Source organism: Polypterus senegalus, chromosome 3 (assembly GCF_016835505.1).
Source record: "Polypterus senegalus isolate Bchr_013 chromosome 3, ASM1683550v1, whole genome shotgun sequence".
Classification (NCBI taxonomy): Eukaryota; Metazoa; Chordata; class Cladistia; order Polypteriformes; family Polypteridae; genus Polypterus; species Polypterus senegalus.
Genome location: NC_053156.1, coordinates 217901824 through 217922546, shown reverse-complemented (window position 1 = coordinate 217922546; position 20723 = coordinate 217901824). Strand labels below are relative to the sequence as shown.

Genomic DNA, 20723 nt, shown 5'->3' with positions numbered 1-20723 from the left:
CTGAAACAAGGTGGGAAAGTAAGATCAACAGCTTTGAGCCCCTAAGGTACCAAGCATCTGCAGTGAGAGAGGTTTTGATTGAGATGAGAGACCACACCAAAGGCTCAGTCATAAAGATTGAGGCCCAGTCTTTGTCTGAAGAGGTGGGATCATACAGATTCAGCATTTGTACAGTGGTGTGGTGTGACATCCTGAACCAAACCCACCATGTGAGCAAGCTCATGCAGTCTCCCAACAAGCATGTGGATGCAGCTGTCAATCTCCTCAAAAATACAGTGAGAGGTCTCCGCAACTACAGGGAAACAGGCTTTGCATCTGCACAAATGTCAGCCAAGAATGTGTGAGGACATGAACGTAGAGGCTGTTCTGCAACAGAAAAGACAGAGCTCTACAAAGCGGCACTTCTCTTATAAATCATTTGAAGAGCCATTGAGTGATGCCCTAAAGTAGCTGGAGGTGACCTTTTTAATGTTGTTGTTGTGTGATGCTGTAGTGTCTTCCATCCAAGAGATTCACCACATTGGAAAATGTGGGAGAGAAATTTGGAGTACTGACACATTTTCCAAATCTCTTAAATGATGACCTCACTGTAAGGCCCTCAGTGCTACTTTGCTTTTCAGGACCAATCAGGCTTGGATGCCAGAGCTTGCACAGGAGATTAAGAATTTGCCTGACTTACCATCAAAATTTATGACCTCTCTTGAGCTGCTGAACGTTGTGCATGACAGTGAACTCTCAGAAATATACCCAACTTTGTGGACTGCTCTGAGAATTAGTTACTCTACTTGTAACTGTGGCTTCAGCAGAGGGGAACTTTTCAAAACTGAAACTTGTGAAGACATATCTGAGGTCCACTATGTCTTAGGAACGCCTCACTGGCCTTGCCATCATCAGCATCAATCATGCAATTGCTGACCAGAGTTCATATGATGACGTTATTGATGACTTTGCATCAAGGAAGGCAAGAAAGGTCCTGATTTTGATGACAATTATTTCATATCAGTGTGTGTTGTGTGAAGTGCAATCATGTTAATTGTGCAACTTAGGAATGCCTTATTTTAATTGTATCTGCCTTTTATACTTATTTAATATAATAATTGTTATATGTATGACTTATTTTGACTTCTGTGTGTGCTTGTTTTATATTTAAAGTTCTATTTCTTCCAATTTATATGCAAGTTATTATTTATATGTGTAATATATACCCACACACACATACACAGCTATCTATCTAAATTCAGTATGGTTCCAACAACAGTTTTACAATAAAATATGTTAATGTACAATCCTTAATATGTTTTATGTGTCTACACCAGAGAGGATGTTCTACCAGGAACCAAACAGGCTAGGACCGCCCCTGATGTCTGGAATCCTGTGTAGATAAAGCTTTGTATGTATGCAGGGTTAACTGTAAGGGTGCATCCTTCATCGTGAAAATTTGCATTATAATATATATATATATATATATATATATATATATATATCCCTCCGACTCCCACAGCGGCATGCTACGCTACAGCTCTGCCACAAGCATTGAGAAGGGCAGGCTGAACGGTAAGGAGATGCGGTCTGATCAGCTTCTGTCTTTCTGCTGTTGAGCTGCATGTTCTGCTGGTCGCTGTTCATTTAAAAGCCTGTACAGCAGCTGTACTTTTGTCTCACGTGATGTTAGTGTCTCTCCGAAATGTCAATTTGCCTTCCGAGAAGATAACGTGTCGTATCATCTCCTTCCAAGGTTTTTTTTATAATAGAGAAATGTTTATTTATATAAATTAATAGGGCAAATGCTAAACATAACTTTTACAGTCTGCACTGTGAAAAAAGCAGCATTTAAAAGTATGTTAATGATTTTTTTGTTTGTTTGAGAGGCTGTACAAAGTCAAAGTATACCTTTTATTTTTTTTCCCTCCTTTATGTAAACACAGGCTTTGGGAGAATGTCAACAACTTAGATCCTTTGTTTTAAAAAATTCAATCTAGTTTCAATTGACAATGTAGCATATTATGCCTTGGATAAGGGGACTGTTACAGTGTGCATAAAGAAAGTAAATAGCCCCACAGCACTATAGTTCTCCTCAATTTTAACTATGCTTTTAAAGTTGAAGGTCTCTCCTTGCTTTGCCCAAACAAAAGCAACCTCCATGGGCTAAGTAGTTCAGTATTGTCTCCTAAGACGAAAGACATTTCTAAAACTCATGCTCCCGTTTCAAATGGTCCCAGGCAAACAGCTGCTGCATCTGCAACAGTTTTTGGGTGCTGACCGCCAAGCTCCCTATAACACACAGCCCTCACACCAGTCTTAATATTGAGACTTCTAGCCTAGAAGAAGACACTACACAACGATCTTCAGAGATGCAGGGGTTCTTGTTGACATCTTTGATTTTCATCTACTTTGCAACCCTGCCCAGGTTTGTTTCTAGCAAAGTGTCACCTTTCACTTCGGGATGATGCACTGTACATCTGTTCTGGGAATGTAACATGCTTAAAAATGTCAGAATAGCCTTCCACCTAAATATGTATATTCACTGTGGACAAACCACACTTATAAACAGACAATGAACCTGTAACTGGAATAGACTTTAATTTAGTCACCAGATGGTACCCCTTTCTTTAAAAAAATTGGCTCTTTGTTCTGTGGGCTCTCTCTGCAACCTAAAAACTGATCAGCTACTCTTTCTTTGGAGAGTTGGAAGTCAAGTGCCAGTGCCTAAAGTCCAGTTTGAGGCATTACATTAACAAGTAAACCTGGGCCTCTAAATTCTTGCACAGAAAGAATAATGCTTTTTTCCTATGAAGTTGCACAGGATACCATAAAGACCCTTAGAAAAGCACAGCATGAATAAATGACCACTTCTCAAAAAAGGGAGTGCAGTCCAACACAAGTATCCTCCCACTTGAACCTGGAGCAAGAAGAGAAACAACTCCACTGAATATCGGATGCCATCCTTAAAGGTTTAGTTTTGTACAACTATTGATCTGTAACAAGAAAAATTAGAACTCTTAAAAGTAAGCAGCCAGCTTCTTTTGTGTGGTCTGTCTTGTGTATGAAGTCAATGTTGAACATAGTTATTTCTATAATCCTTGTGTTCATCAATAAATGGTATTGTTTCTTTAAATATGTCTGGTTCAGTAACCTTGGTCTAAGTATAATTGACCATAGCTTATCTTCTAGAACAAAAAATGAAAATAATGTAGGAGGCCCTACAAAATTATGTAATTTATCGACATTGCCAAAGGCAAAACTAATAAACTGAAGTTAAAATACAGCGATCCTGCCTTGCAGTGTGAGTGGATGTGAAAAGCCAGTATCACCAGTGGCTGCCTGCACACACGACCTCTCTATCCCCTCCCAAAATAAAACATTAACTCTGTACCACTGTAATGTGCATTCAATAATGAGCCTTTCAAGCTTATTTTTTAATTTTCCTCTTTTTCAGGGCTAGATTACTTTCACATAAAATAATTTCACATTAGCTTTATTATAATACCTCTTTATATATATATATATATATATATATATATACACACACACACACACACACACACACACACACACACACACACACAATTTAAAAGGAGATTTTACTTGCATACAGGACTGGTATAGCATTCTGTTTTTAGTGAAATTATATTTCAGCCATCTGTTCATACATAAAACATTGATCTTGTTCAAAAGGAGCTGCTCTGTACAAAAATTGCCAATTACCTCCATATGAGAATTTGTTAATATTGTACCCCCACATCCCAAGTACTGTACCAAAAGCAGCAAAAATAAAAACATTTTAGCTTTAAAAAAATAGTTTTATTTATATATGATTCAGAATGCACAATAAAACAAGCTGTGTAGAACTGTACAAGAAAACCAAAACAATCCATATGCACACATTACAATAATTCAGGTTGTCTCAGACTTCTGAAATCATAAGGAAAGAATTAAGAGCTTAAAACCTGGCTTAGTATAAGGTCTGTTTCAGCTTGTGTATAGCTCTTCAAGATATTACTTGTATGTATTTCCTTAATCAGCTGCACACAAAAGGATTCTGTAAAGCATTTCTAACTTTCACCTTTTCTTTCTATTAGATTTTGCAGGTGGATTCCCTGAGAAGCTTTAGATTTGATATAGTTTTCTAATAAGACATGTTTCTAAAAAAACATATATACAAAAGTGTGTACATACACACACACACACACAACTTTACAATTTGTAACTTCAATGCATGTTACAGTTAATATTCAACAGGGACCATATGAAACAAAACTACCACAGCATGTTTTACATGACCCAAAAAAGTGACTAATGTAAGTCAAGCATTGTACTTCAACAAAAAGCTAGTGGCTAGTAATGAAGCCTCATACTAAAAAGGGATTGGTCCATAAAATGAGCTACCTAAAATGCTAAGTTTGTTTAATGTCATTACTATACCAGAGAGACTGAAATGCCTCTTTTTAAAACTGTAAATGCATAAACAAACGTAGTGTAACAAATAAAATTAGGCCTAAATCAGAAAAAAAAAATACAACATGGTTAATAACAAACCACAATAACAAATAAATGAATTATTTCACTCACTTAAGAGTAATGTGCTAAATGACCGAGTTTGGAAAAAAAATCTCCAAAACACGACTCCCTTACTTCAAAAGCCTACCGAATTGTATATGTATTTATATGGAAGATGTAAAAGTATTCCTAAATGGGGTGTGAAATCATACACTGATGGAAAAAAAATTGACTTGCAACATCTCCACCCCTTACACCATTCTCCCAAGATTGTCTTAAAAAAAAGGACACCTGATTTTGTTTTTTTTTATCCCTCATTCAAACAAAAAAAAAAAAAAAGAAAAAAGCAGTAGGCTTATTTTATGTATCAAAATGTCTGGTGCCATACCAAGATTACCCCACTGCAACATCTGAAATATTATTCCCTTTGGGAACATAAAATACTAACGTTACAACATTTAATTGGTAAATGTTTACAAAATCAAAATACATGATGCTAAAATTGTAAGCCAAGGCTTCATGGAGCAGTGTCAAAAGATGATTAATTTTAAAAGCCTAAAACAATTAAGGCAGTGCAAATATATACATTCTCATTAAAAAACTGAGAATTTTTTATTTCTTTGTATGTATATTTAACATAGGACTTCTCAAATGAACTGTCACTAGTCAGTTGTAGCACCTCAATTTTTGCTACTTATTCTTATCACCCAAAAATTGGAAAAAGATAAATCCCATTCTGGATGAATTATGGGAGTAAAGATGCACATTTGCTTCAGAGGTTGTTTTCACTTGGGTGTCCAAGTGGCAGCTTCTGCCACTAACTGTTTATTATCTTGGAAAGCTCTAGAAGTAGATCATCCTCTCCCTCTGCTGGGTCTAGCTCAATTTCATCCTCTAGAGGGTCATCGGAGAACTCCTTAATGAACTCTTCAAAGTCATCTACAGCAGCAGGACCCCCTGCCCCAACAGGAACCCGGGAAGAGGCAGAGCTTTGCCTGCGGGTTTTCATCTGGGATGCTGACTTCTGAGAACAGGGGCTGGACATACGAAGAGAAACAACAGCAAAAGTTAGTTTCAGTAAACAATAGCGTATTATAATCCACTCCACCAAAAGAAAAAAGTTCAAGAAGCAAAAACGATGAGGAAATAAGAGTTTTAACAAGCCTTGTTTGGCACGTTCCTTATCTACTGCAAGGCAGGCACATAACAGTCTATTACTGGCAGCAGTTTCCAACAATTTCACCAATTTAAAAACTTTATTTGAAGTGCTAAATCCTCAGCAGTTAAAAAGATTTGACAACTGCAACACACATTTCTCAATATATGAAGCACTGACAGATATGCTTTGGTTGGTATACACTAATGTACTTGTGGGGGAAAAAATTATCCCAGGTCGCTCTTTTTAAAACTGGAAATTTTTAAACATGCAAAATAGCAAAACCTGAATAGCCTATAATCTTCAAATATGCTACAGAAACATTAAGTTATTTTACAAGAGAATATAAAGACAAACTGGTCAGCAAAGTATGCAGAGATATAAATTGTTTCCCAGTGGACAGCTTTAGCTTAACTGAATATTGTAGAAGGTGCTACGTAGCTGGAATGTAGTAGGGCCTTATAAGAGTGCAAGTCCCAACAAGGCAATATAAGTAGCATTGCCACCAAGGTAAAGAACTACAGATTTGTAAGGAGTGCCCCAGCAATAGTAATTAATTAAATTTAATAATAAGCAATGATTAGGTAATTAAATGCCATACACTTATTGTAGAAAAGACCACAACAAACAAGTGCCCTATTCAATGAAGTATGATTGGTGGAAGCAGTGACGGTTCATTACAGTTTCATTAGCTCGCTGCTAGATATTTTTTCAAACAGACAACCTTAGGGTTGGAAATTAAATAAAACAAAAACTCCACAGTGGGTGTAGTAAAGAGTTAACAAAAGAAGCTGCAAAGGAAAAAAACAGCTTTATAAGGCACACAAAACTTAACTTCAAAGTGAATCGTAGGGCATATGAGAACATGAGGGCAACCATTATGAAGGATATTAGGGAGGCAAAAAGACAGCTGGAGAGCAATATATCAGATAAGGAGAATGACTACCCTAAGAGTTTCTTTCAATATTTTTGTAGTAAAATAACAGTGAAGAAAATGAAGTGCTTCAGAAATAGTAAAAGGGAATTAAAAAGATACAGACAGTAAAATAGCAGACATTCTAAACTTGCATTTTTTTGAGGTCTTCACAAGTGAGGAAGTGGAGAACCTCCCAGCGGTAAATGGGACTACTAAAGAGGTACTGTTGGATTTGGAAATTGTAGAGGGAGAAGTACTGCTCAAATTAAATAGACTGAAATCAAACAAATCACCAGGACCAATTATTTACCTTTGAGTTGTTAAGGAGGCTAGCAAGTACATATATAAACCCTAGACACAGTTTTAGAAAGTCACTGCACACTGGAGAGATTCCAAAGGACTGGAAAATGGCAAACATCCTGTTGTATAAAAAGTGTGACCAGGCAGATCCAAGCAACTACAGGCCAGTAAGTTTAACATGCCATGTGCTGCTGAATGTTATCCTTAATAATGTAAGTACAAGAGTTTTTCTGAACAGTCAGCATGGGTTCAGAAGAGGGAGGTCATGTTTTACCAACATGCTGGAATTCTATGAGGAAGCATCAAAAGAATATGATCAAAGTGAAGCATACAATATTATTTATCTTGACTTTCAGAAAGCATTTGATAAGGTGCCACATAAAGAGGTTGGGCATCAAACTAAAAGAAGTTCACGGTGATGTTTTCAGATGGGTACAGAATTGCCTCAGGAGGAAGCAGAGGGTGATGGTGTGAGGAACCCATGGTGTTTCACAGGAGTCACTGCTATGGCAGCTGCTATTTTTAATACTACCTTTATATAATATGATTTAGATAGGAATATAAGTAACAAGCTGGTTAAGTTTCCAGATGATGCCAAGATAGGTGGAATGGCAGATAATTTGGAATCCATTAAATTATTACAGAAGAACCTGGACAGCATACAGGCTTGGGCAGATTTGTGGTAGATTAAAGTTAATATGAGTAAACGTAAAGTATTACACATAGGAAGTAAAAATGTGAGGTTTGAATACACAATGGGAGGTCTGAAAATTGACAGTACACCTTATGAGGAAGATTTAGGAGTGGTAGTGGGCTCTATGCTATCAACTTCCCCAGTAGTGTTCAGAAGCCATCAAGAAAGCAAACAGAATGTTAGGATATATAGCATGATGTGCGGAGTACAAGTCCAAGGAGGTTCTGCTCAAGCTTTACAATACTCTGGTGCGGCGTCTTCTGGAGTACTGTGTGCAGTTTTGGTCTCCAGTGCTAGAAGAGGTCTAGAGAAGAGCAGCTGGGCTAATTTCAGGGCTGAAGGGGATGAATTATGATGGATTAAAAAAACCTGAGCCTTTTCAGTTTAAGCAAAAGAAGATTAAGAGGTGACATGATTGAAGTGTTTAAAATTGTGAAGGGAATTAGTACAGTGGATTGAGACAGTTATTCTAAAATTAGTTCAGCAGGAACACTGGGACACAGTAGGAAACTTGTTAAGGATAAATTTAACACAAAGATTAGAAAGTTTTTATTTACACAGAAAACTATAGACACTTGGAATAAGCTACAAAGTAGCATGGTAGAGAATAAAACTTTAGGAATTTTCAAAACTAGACTTGAGATATATATATATATATATATATTTTTTTTAGAAGAATTATAGGACTGGCAAGCTTTATTGGGCTGAATAGCCTGTTCTTGTCTAGATTGTTCTAATGTTCTATTATTGCAGAGGCACACAGTAAGAGAGGGACATGAGAAACATGTACCCAGTTCAATGAATTGTGATGGGAGGGGACAGTCTATGTATGTATAGATAGAAACGCACACTGAAAATATGAACTGCTTGAGTATGCAGTTAGCTTAGCAGAGGCCAAACTGAAATAATGAGAAGTGACAAAGCACATGTTTGCGTTTACCTTTCTGGAACCCCTGGCTCTCTGGATGCAATTTTCACTGTTTCTGTATGAGCAATCTGTAAAGGAGATATTTTCTGTTGAGGTTCACCCAGCTGTGCTTTTATAACCATGATCTGATGATCTTCAGATGAAACCGAAGAGCCTGGTGCCTGCACAATGCAGCTAGAAGATTCTTTATTTTCCATGGAAGATGCAGCACTGTTAAGAGGCTTGACAGCAGCAATGGCAGAAGGCTGGCTCTCAAGGGATTTGCGTTTTTGAGCGAGTCTCACTGGAGGAGGATTCATTACTGATGGCTTCACATTCAGTTTTGGCCTCACTAAAAAGAGAGAGAAAGAAAAAAAAAAATTTGTCAACCATGCACTCTGCCTAAAGTAAATGCCATAAATATTTTCAGCAGAATTACTGATCTGGTAATTTAATTCAGTGATAAAAGACAAATTTTAAAACATCATCAAGTCGATCAGCATGCAAGATTTTCTTTTGTGAAATAAAATATGAATTATACCTCCCTAAATAAAGGAAAAACTAAATCCGACAATCCAAAGTTAAACACACAAGATATAGAAATATCTTGCACTCCACTGAAAATCTCAGTACTACTTACAACTTTGGTGATAGTCCTACTTGGCTTGTGCCAGTGGAAGATATCATCAGCAATAAACCGCTGATTACATTCATCACTGACAGATGTTACTTTGCCTAATTTGAACCACACGATTATATGAATCTTACATATCACATACTGTACATTGTATATGGATAGGATGTAAATGCATTGTTTACAAATTGCATTTGCACTACAAATTTATGCTTCTTTAGCAGACAGACAAAAATCTGATTCCATTTCCCCATGAAAAATGCAAATTAGTCTGACAACTTCCTCTGTTGTGGAGTAAAAACATGGTAGATGTTGAGAGTTCTGTACACTTCATGCAGGTTTATTGATAATGAAAGTCCACAGAACTAGACAATAGCATATTATCACTGAGAGAAGGACAAGAGAGATGGGGAATGTTTTGTAATGTTGCAGTCAGTCTGGTTGTGTGAAAGAAGTCAAAAGACTGATGGGATAAAACTTCTGCTTGTACTGTTTAAATAACCATGACTGCCAGTACTGCTTCCAAATGCAATCAGTCCTCAGCTATTTGTCGTTTGTGAAAGACTGCAGCTTCTGTCAGCAGCAAAAGACATTCAATTTCAAAAATGTATTCATGTTGAAAAGCATATCACAGTGACATTATGGTATCTTGCCACTAGTGCTAGCTAGCTCTTACACCTTACCAAATCATTTTAAAATAAGCAAACTATCAGTAAGCTAGTGCACAGTTCTGCAGGAAACATCATAAGTTTCCCAGAAGATGAGCTTCCTCAGTGTGATAGTGCAACTAATGGGCCATACGTCCCCACCATTGCCCCTAATGAACTGGACACAGATGGTTACCACCAAAAGTGGTAATCCTTTGTTTTATTCCAGGCTACAACTGAATAGATGAAGGGTGCTATTTGTTGCTTATAGGGCTATAAAATTAGGTAAAACATAAGGTTTGAATATTCCTATTATATATTTAAACTTACGTTAACAATTCTGGATGTTAAACGTACTTTTTTTTTTAGTACTGTATTTTTATAATAGCCGTTGTGGCAAAAGACAGCAAGAACAAATGGCAACAGCAAAAAAAAAAAAAAATCCTGTGGTATGTGGGCATCTGATACTTTAGAGAGGCATCAAAGTCCTTAGCTCCTGCACCTCCATATTTCTTTCAGTCTAGTACTGACGGCTGGATGCGCAAGTCCTTCTCAGGACAGTGAGCTGTTAAAGTAGTCACGGGAAGGAGCTGAAACCCTTATGAGCAAAATATATTGGCACCACACTTTATAACGCTGATTAATATTTTTACATCTATTTTACTCGTGCATCTGCAAAGTGCAAGGAGCTTATGGCAAAGTGCCTTGGGTCACTTTTGTAGCATTCAGCCAGTGACCTGCAATACAAACATATTGCGACGTGTCATGGTGGTGCAAAGACAGCTGTGAGGAATAGGAGGCAGGGCTAAGATGTGGTACAGGGGAAGCACTTTTTGTGAGGGCACAGGAAACCTCCGTAAAAAGAGCTGAGTGACAAAAAAGAGTGATAGTGTTTTCTGTGCCAAAAAGGCACAGGCAGATTGATGAGAACAGTAAGTAAAGTAAAAGAGCAGACAAGAGACGAATAGTTTCATTATTGAAGAGGCATCAAACGGGCAAAGGTAGGGCATCATTTATATCATGCCATTCAGAAAAAAAAGCTGGCTGGCACCTGTGAACTCGCTCAGGAAAGCACGATCATCAAGTCAGGGCACACACAATCTGTCTAATTTTTTTACCCTTTACACAGATGCAGAAATATTTTAATAAAAGTTGGCCTAATCTTTTTTTTTTTTTTTAAATTCCACTTCATTGTTTTAAGCATCATTTTTCAAACCAGCAGTTTTAAAGAGAGATTAATTGTAGAACACAGCATGTTCTTTATAAGTGGGGATTTTGTTGTAATAAAAAAAAAAAAAATCAGCTTTCTAAAAGTTATTTTCCATTTGGTTTAATGAGAAGCATAAAACAGCAGCAAAGGATCTCAGGTTTAAGAGTGAATAGGACCAAAAAATAAATAAAAAATGAAACCCTACAGTTCACATTGAATGTTGCTATTCAAATAAAATTCAAATTTATTATAAACAAGGTTTTATTTGAAGGTAAAAGCTGACATTTGACTGTAAAAGAATAGTTGGTTGTTTTACTTACAATTATTTTGAAACCAAAATTAACAACTCTTTCATGGTATAGATTTGTTTTCTTTTTTCTATCCTATTACTCTGTACTTCAACATACAAGGGTACTTTGAGGCGGGCACTTTTCCAGTGCCACAGAAGTATCATTTTGAATCTGAATCTGTTCCATTCACTCTTAAACCTTAGATTCCTGACTGCTGTTTAATGTTGACATGACCTTCTCATTAAACCAAATGGAAAAAGAAATTATAATTGTGATTTTCCTTTTATTAAACACTTTAAAATCCCTGCTTTTAAGAGACGACACTCTGTGTCCCAAAATGAATCTCCATTTCATGTGCCTCCTATTTTGATACATAATGCCTAAAACAATGATCTGTAATAGAGGGACTACAGTATATCTCCACAAACAACAATGTAATTGGTCCTAGAGGTCAGGGCATTGTGGTCTTGACCAATAAAGGAACTCCCTTTTAGTTTTATATGGGACGTGACAGGAAGGTGGGGAACATTTTTCATTTGTTTTAATTAGCTGCTATGAAAATACAATCCTCAATCATCAGAGATAGGATGCAACATGCCTTACGTATGTTTGCAGTATTAAGATTAGTACTAAAATACTGAATTCAACATCAGTACCAGGTTTTGGACCTCAGTACAGGTACCAAAGCAGTTCCAAAGCAATTAACGGATATACTCCCTGATCCTGCATCAAATGTGCATCAAAGTTCAGGGATGGAGTGGTGGTGTTGCTTCATATCAACAAAGGGAGTTTGATTCCCCAAGTCTACATTGTTTTTGAAGGGGATATTGTGAGGCATTTGGGATATTGGTCCCCCATGAGATTGCGATTGCTTTTAAAGCAAATCAGTCCACTGTGAAATCTCTAGCACATCAAAGCAGACATTTTGCATTTGTATCATACTGTGTACCAAAGGGTGGAGGTGGGGTTAAAAACTAATGTTTACTTCTGGTACTGAAAATACAGAAATGCTGGTAGTGCACCATTTTAAAAATCTGGGTTTTTCTGTACTTTTTCTAGTACTAGTATACTACGTTACCATACATGTTTAACTGGATACTTCAGTCATTAAAATCTCTATGTAGTCTTTATATTTGCTGTGTTACATTATTTTAGTTCATCATAATTCTGTTTTATACAGAATTGGAAATTTTACTTTCTTAAACAAGAAATTTACCTAAACTGTACCGAGATGACCTTTGCACCAACCAGCTCCCTTCTTTTAATAATTCTGAGCTAAGGATTAGCTAAGGATTAGAAATTTCACACAAGACCAGGAGCATAAACACTGCCATACACAAGTATTCAGTCCTTTTCCAAGTTTTCAAATACTGCTAGAATAGAAATTATACCTAATCATCTTGCTCCAGAGAAGCTTTTCTTTAACAGCTTGAAGTTTTCACGAATTAAAGAAATAGTTCTACTACGCTTATGACTGATTTAACATTAGTCTCTGCTAGCGTATTACAACCATGTTTTCAGTACCTAAAAGTCTAGTCACTTTAAGAATGATTGGACACACAAATAAAATAAAGACTAAACAGGACAGCAAGAAGAGTAATAAAAAGGGCAAAGGTTATGGGTACAAAGGTTTTTTTTGCTTTATTTGTTTGTCCATCTATCCATTTTCCCAACCCACTTATCCAAGGCAACAGTGTGTGGCAGATGGAGCCTATCCCTGCAATCAATGGACACAAGGCACCAACACTACCTGGACAGGGTGTCAAAAATTAATTTAATAGACAAGTAATCTGTATCACATTGACCAGAGATTGCCTACAAAAGGAATACTATCAAAATTCAACACCCAAACAAGAATTCATGCAAAGATAATGAGTTTCTCTGGTCAGAATTGCTGCTGATGAATCACTGTATGTGTCATTTGTAGTTTATTTTATTTATTTTTTTTACAGCTATGCGCTGTTGTGAAGAAAGGGGCTGAATGCACCCCAAGAAGATGTAGCCGCTCCCCCAAAACCCCTCTTAAATGGGGATACAATGGGAAACAGCTTTTTTTTTTAACCTTCTCTTTGCTCGATCAGCAGCTGGACAGCTGCTGCTGCCGTGTCACGTGATCTGCATTTCGTGCTGCGCTTAGGACATTTAAAAGCCTGTACAGCAGCTTTCCTTTTGTCTCACTGCCTTGCCTCTCTTCTCTCCCAGACATCCTCAAACGATATTCGATCTCTTTTCACTGTTCCATTATTTCACAAAGTTATATTTTCCGTTTGTTTGCGCTAATGCAATCTTTATTCATTTTTTTGAGACTTTCAAATTTTCCTACTTTCATTATCTCTAAACTGCTCTGCATGTGTATTACAGGACTTACTTCCAAAGGTTGTAAGTATGACGTGACTTGACTGTCTCACAAGACGTGAACGTGTCTCTCTTCAAAGATCATGTCTCATCACAGGAAAAAGTCACGTTGCAATTTTTTTATAATAGAGAGATATGTGGATATCAGATTGGGTTTAAAATACTAAAGAACACCCAAGAGGGAGAACAGTTAGCTTGTGTTTTCAAAACTGTGACTAGATCTTTAACACTAGAATTACCAGAGTCTATGAAAAAACTCACAGATCAGGCCCACCTTAAAACCGTTCGCACCTCTCTGCCAGCGTCCTTTGTCACATAAATGTGCCGATAAAGACAAGCTGCAACCCGCCGGCTTTTCCATCACCCCCACCAACTTAGAACGTGCACGAACTTCTCCCAGCTCATGCCTTGATTGAATATTTAGGAGCGAAGTGCTGGAGTTTTAAAGTGGAAATAATAGATCGTTATTTGGAACACACGTATTCCATGTGTGTTCTGTTACTACAGTAATCTGTATAAACACATTGTTAAAACAGAAACTTTTTCATATTTTAGTAATATTACAAAATGTAGGCATAAACCATAGAATGTGTGAAGCAAGTCCAAAACATCAAATAAACACTTTCACAAAAGGTTCAAGAACAATACAACAGCTTCCATGGCTTAACGGTAAGATTTGCTGACTCAGAGCGCAGCAAGCTTGCTGTGCCTCAGAGACCTGAGTTCGATTCCCCGTTGGAGAAAAAGTGTTTTTTCTTTTTAACTTCAAACGGACATAAAATTTATAAATTGGTATGCATTGTCAGTTGTGTACTTATAACTGTTATTTTTAAGATCCATAACACACAGACAGACAGAGCACTGCGTAATAGAGAGACAGACAGGCAGAGAAGTCACTAGATATATAAATAAATACTGAAAGAAAAAAAGATCAACATGTGCGTTGATCCGGCTGCACAATGCACATGTACTGAAAGAAAAAAGATCAACATGTGCGTTGATCTTGCTGCACTGAATAAGCTCACGTGCTATAACCCCCCCATCTGACTCTAAGTAACAGCACAAGTACATACGCTAAACCATGTTTATGTGTGTACTGTAAAATATTAACAAAAAGAGCAGCTAACTACTGAAAATGGCAAATACAGGAGTGAGTGGGGATCGAACCAGGGACTCTTGATTACACTTGGTTTGTGTCTGTACTTGCGCTGTTACTTAGAGTCAGATTAGAGCGCGTGAGCTTATTCAGTGCAAGATCAATGCACATGTTGATTTTTTTTTTCTTTCAGTACATGTGCCTTCCCTGTTTATTTATATATCTAGTGACTTCTCTGCCTGTCTGTCTCTTTATTACACAGTGCTCTGTCTGTGTGTTATAGATCTTAAAAATAACAGTTATAAGGACACTTGTTCATGTTAATTGCAGTCTCAATTGTTAAAAATTATTTTACAAGGAGCATCCCACATGAAAATATAACGATCTCATTAACTGACAGTGCATACCAACTTATACATTTTATGTCAGTTTGAGGTTAAAAAGAAAAAAAAACACTTTTACCTCCAACAGGGAATCAAACTCGGGTCTCTCAGGCACTGCAAGCCCACTGTGCTCCGAGTCAGCAAATCTTACTGCTAAGCCACGGAAGCTGCTGTATCGTTCTTTAACCTTTTGTAAAAGTGTTTATTTGATGTTTGGACTTCATGCTTCATACATTCTATAGTTTGTGCCTACATTTTGTAACATTTTTTACTAAAATATGAAAAAGTTTCTGTTTTAACAAATCTGATACAGATTACTGTAGAAACGGAACACAAATGAAATGCATGTGTTCTAAATAATGATCTATTATTTCCATTTTAAAACTCCACTTCACTCCCAGATAATCAATCAAGGCATGAGCTGGGAGAAGTTTGTGTACATTCTAAGTCGGTGGGGGCATGGAATAGTCGACTGCTTGCAGTTTGTCTTTATCTGCACATTTACATGACAAAGGGCGCTGGCAGAGAGGTGTGATGGGATTTAAGGTGGGCTGGATCTACGAGTTTCTAGTGTTAATAAAGTATGTGGACCTCTCCAGAGGTTTACTTTCTCCAAGAATGCTGTTAACTGCAGCTTGATTTCTTCATCTGTTGCTAGCTCACCCACACTTAAATTATTACTTACATGGGGGTTTATAACTATATTTATACCCCGTTCTGTGTTTATCATTAGCACTTCACTGTTATTTTTGTAGTTATAGTTATTCTATTATGTTGATATAAATGTGATGTACACTGAGCTTCTATTCAGCAATTTAAGGAGAATTCTTCATTATATGGCAATATTGCAGTGAATTATGACAGAAGCAGCTTTGTGCAGCAGAGATGCTTCAATAGCGGAGATTGGGCATGAGGTTTAAGAGTTAATATCCCTTGAAAGGCATTTTTAAGATTTGTTGTAGAGTAACATTCTGAGAATTATTCATAGGTCTGAATACAATAGTATGGCAATGCAGGAGTCAGATGCACATAAGATTGTCCTATCTCGAGAATTTTAGGTTAACCGTGCAAAAGTGAAATGATTCTAAGCTATTTTTGAAAGCACAGGAAAAAAAAACTACAAGACTTATGATAGCATGTGATTTACCTTTTGGTTTACACTCTGATGCTACTGCTTTAAGCCTTTCCATCTGTGTAATACGCTGAGGTTTGTCTTGATCCTTGCTGGTGCCATTGTCAATTTCTAAACTGGCGAGATTAGACTCCTCACTGTTCTGCACAGAAGCAAGTTGCAATTCAGGACTTTCAGAGTTCTTGCTTGAGGAGGGCTTCTTTAGGTTGACGTTGGGTACCTCTGAAGAATCTTTGGTTTTCTGGTTCTGCTTAAGAAGCACAGGATCAAGTCTCCGTCTCTTGATGGGGCCAGAGACTGTATCATTTGCAGTGTTGGTGGCAGATAAAAGTGTATCACTCTTCATGACAGGGATTGGAGTAGTCTCAGCTTTCTGCATTTCACACCTTTGGACACATGACAGCGTAACAATACCCTTTTTTCCTGGTGTAGGTTCCTCCCTTCCAGAGATTTCTTGAGATTTCCGTAGTCGTTTCTCTCTCATTATTTCCTCGAAGCTTTTGACCTGTACTTTGTCAACTGAAGATGACACCTTCTCATATATACTGGATACCTAAAAACAAACGAGTGGTTAATGGATAGATGTAAAATATATGGTTCTTATATCACCTTCTAGGTCATATTTTAATTGATATTACAAAAATGACATCAAACAACTTTGTTCACTAGATAAACTAAATATGACCGAAAAAGAAAAAAATGAAAATACTTATTTATTCCCTCAGGTGCATTTTAAGACAGGGCTTGAATTTCACATTACAAATAGGGGACCTTTCCCCCAAAATGGCACAATGCCATTGGGGGGATGGGGTTCTCTCTAACTGGAAAATAAATATTGATCCAAATCAATACTAAAAAAATTTCAAACATTGTATCATTGTCACCTAAAATACTGAATACCAATATAATTCAGGATGTTTTTTTCATGCCAGTTCTTCTTTGTTGGGGTTGGTTTATTTGCTGTTTGTGTTTGCATCAATATATGAAGACGACATTAGGTGGTCAACACCACTTATCTCATAACATTTAATGGACAAGACAATTTAATTAAGATATCAAATGCTACACATCTGATGTGTTAATTTTTCAAATCTTGTCAATTTAGGACTATTTCAGAGTTCATAAAATCGTTGTTTGCTCTAATGCTTTCAAGGCACCTTACATAAGTGGCCAAACTTTGCTATTGCTCAAGACTGTATAATAGTCCAATTTGATGCTAATTCAGGATTAAGTGCAGAAATTAACTGCGGACCACATTTAGGTTAATAATGTCTGAAAGGACAAAATTTATTTAATTTTTTTAAACTTACAGGTTCTGTAATTTGCCCAGAAGTCATGTTTTCACATTGTTGTACATTCTTCTCGCTTTTCATAGGTACTAGAAAGAAAAAAAATATAAGCAAGGACTGCAATGTCCAATTCCTTATTTTCTAAGGAAATTATGAAAGCCAAGTTCAAAACAATACTAAGAAGTAACATACCTATAGTCTTGCCAATTCTTAGTATTCGCCTCTTGGTAATGGGTTGAGTTTTCTGATCTTCGCAAGTTACAATTTTTTCTGCATTTCCACCCACAGTGGATGCCTGCAAGCGAGCTGCTTTCTCCTTGCGGATCTCTTCTAGCGTCTTTACTCGAACCTCCTCAGTACATAAAGCACCTTTTTCAATAAATTCAGTTTGGGGAGAAGAGCTTTCACTCTCCCTCTCACTATTTGAGGCCATCAACTCGGCTTGGGAACTTCCAACAATTTTACTGTGTTCTTTGCTGTGTTTCTTAGCATGAAGCATTTCTGAAAAAGTTTTCACTCTATTATTTGGAGAATTTTGGGTTTTCCGCCCAGGAATTTCACCAACTTCGGATGAAGCCTGAGCAGATCTGTTTCGGCTCCCGCTACCCAGTGATTTGGTGGCTTTCTCCAAGAGGATTTCCTCCAATGTTTTCACATGGATTTCACCTTTTGATTTTGCTGGACTGCCATTATCTGTTGAAATGCCTACAGTACAAATCATATTGTGAATGCCAAATGCAAATTGTACACCATTTTCATCCAGAATTAACACAATTTCTTAACTGCTAACCTGTTTCAGCTGTTCTCTCATAAGCTGGTATACCAAGTCGATCTTTGATAGACCTTGAACTTGGACCTGTAAATGAACAAAAATATTTACAAAGCAAATCATTAAAATTGGCTACTATGGTTTTTAGATAAAGAACAGAGGGTACATTTGCAGAAATAAAAAAGCTATAGACATGTAAGTGTTGTGAATGAAGAACAGATGGGCTTAAACTTCACTGTGATTATTTATGGCCCGCTTAAATTGTATGATGCAGTGGCTTGTTTGAAAATAAAAAAAACCACATACCTCCATACAAAGTATCTTGGGATCACTCAGGATCTCTGTCTCTTTAAAATTCCCTTCCACAAGGATAATGACCCTATCAGCAGTGGTTTTGTTAGAAAGGAAGTTATACTAACAGTCCCATGACTAGATGTTTATTGTGATCTACTTTTAACATTCTGTTCAGTTATTAATCAATTTTGTATTTTCAATTATGACAGTTTGGGAAGTTATTTAACCATTGTTCAATTAACTTGACCTTGAACTAAACAATCTTATGAAATTTGCACCGAGAAGTAACTGCCCTGCAGCTTCATAGTCACGCTTTTTTGTTTGTTTGTTTAAATAGAAACATTGTTTTACATAGAAGCAATATTTACGATACTTGTCAGATTGCTGTACTTTTAGAACCTCAACAGACTTCTTTAGCAACTTAAGTGTGTGCATCACAGCTTTGGGAATATTAACTACAAGTGCTAACGCTGCATTAAACACCAAAGCTGCACATCTACAATGCATTACCATTCCAAAGTAGCAGGTAATGCTCAGAACTATACTGTAGGACAAACCATCATGGACAATGAAGCGAACAGAAAATCTTGTTTCACTGCACATTTCAATTTCATTATGAGTCATATTCCAATGTTCTTGCACAGGTACCTGATATACTCTCTAAACACAGTGTATTGCAACATTTACAGTTCAATAAGTTTCTTTCATCCAAGTTTATTAAGAATGTTCTTAATATCTTGCAGTTTCTATGCAAATAGCATGTCAATTTATACTGTGTAAAGGCAGCAGTCTGAAAATGGCATGATGGCAGATTGCTATTGCTCTTTCCACTCAGCTACTGTTACTTGCTCCTAAAGTTGTTTTTTTCTTTTGAGACTCCCGTCAAGAAACAAACAAAAATAATGGTTTTGCAGTTAACTTCAGTCAGTAACAACTCAAAATCACATTGACTTGAGCTTTGATTTCTATGTTCTCCCATGGTTTGTAGTAAACAAATCACTCAAGAAGATGGCCAAATGTATATGTTGATCATACCAGGAATATTCAAAAAAGGTGTTTTACACCATATATGGATAATAACAGGAGATGACAAGGAGTGGTGAAAGGTACCTGCATAAACAAATTTTTAAGCAAACTGTTTTTTGTGCTTATGCCATTTTTCAACATCAAGCATAAGCAACTCTTCTGTATAAAATGTGTGTGTGTATGTATATATATATATATATATATATATATATATATACACATACACACACACTCACACATATACACACACAGTGATCCCTCGCAATATCGCGCTTCGACTTTCGCGGCTTCACTCCATCGCGGATTTTAAATGTAAGCAAGTCTAAATATATATCACGGATTTTTCACTGGTTCATGGATTTCTGCGGACAATGGGTCTTTTAATTTATGGTACATGCTTCCGTTTGTTTGCCCAGTTGATTTCATACAAGGGCTTAGAAGCTACCCAATCAGAGCATGTATTACATATTAACTAAAACTCCTCAATGATATACGATATGCTTCCCGCGCGGTGCTTGATTGTTTGCTTTTCTCTGTCTCTCTCACTCTCTCTGCCTGACGGAGGGGGTGTGAGCAGAGGGGCTGTTTATAGAGAGGCTGTTTGCCTAGAGGATACGGACGCTCCTTTAAAAAATGCTGCTTTATCGCGGTGCTGCGGCATACTTAAAAGCCCAAAAGCACGTATTGATGTTTTGATTGTTTGCTTTTTTTCTCGCTCTTTCTCTCTGACATTCTCTGCTCTTGACGCGCATTCTTTGAAGAGGAAGATATGTTTGCATTTTTTTAATTGTGAGAAAGAACTGTCATCTCTGTCTTGTCATGGAGCACAGTTTAAACTTTTGACTAATGGGTGTTATTTCAGGTCTACAGGGCTCTAATAATGTTAACAGTGCGGGAGAGTTTATAAGGGCTTAAAATATATAAAAATAACTACACAAATATATGGTTTCTACTTTGCGGATTTTCATGTATCGCGGGGGGTTCTGGAACGCAACCCCCGCAATAGAGGAGGGATTACTGTATATTATATATATATATATATATATATATATATATATATATATATATATTTATATACACACACACACACATTCCACTGAACAGATGACCTAACTTTTAATAAAAAAT

At 36.8% G+C, this 20723-nt stretch overlaps 1 protein-coding gene across 3 annotated transcripts in view; it reads right to left on the bottom strand.

Annotated features, from left to right (window-relative positions):
• Nucleotides 1-3779: 3779 nt before the first annotated feature.
• The window catches only part of zc3h11a (zinc finger CCCH-type containing 11A), a 44526-nt gene continuing 27582 nt past the window's right edge, over nt 3780-20723 (bottom strand). For all 3 annotated transcript variants that reach the window (XM_039748477.1, XM_039748479.1, XM_039748478.1), the window contains 6 exons: nt 18297-18362; nt 17699-18211; nt 17528-17595; nt 16233-16770; nt 8504-8822; nt 3780-5534 (listed from right to left, as the gene is read on the bottom strand). In XM_039748477.1, coding sequence (XP_039604411.1) covers nt 5315-5534; nt 8504-8822; nt 16233-16770; nt 17528-17595; nt 17699-18211; nt 18297-18362 — 1724 coding nt within the window. In that variant the 3' untranslated portion in view covers nt 3780-5314. The remainder of the gene's footprint in view (nt 5535-8503; nt 8823-16232; nt 16771-17527; nt 17596-17698; nt 18212-18296; nt 18363-20723) is intronic.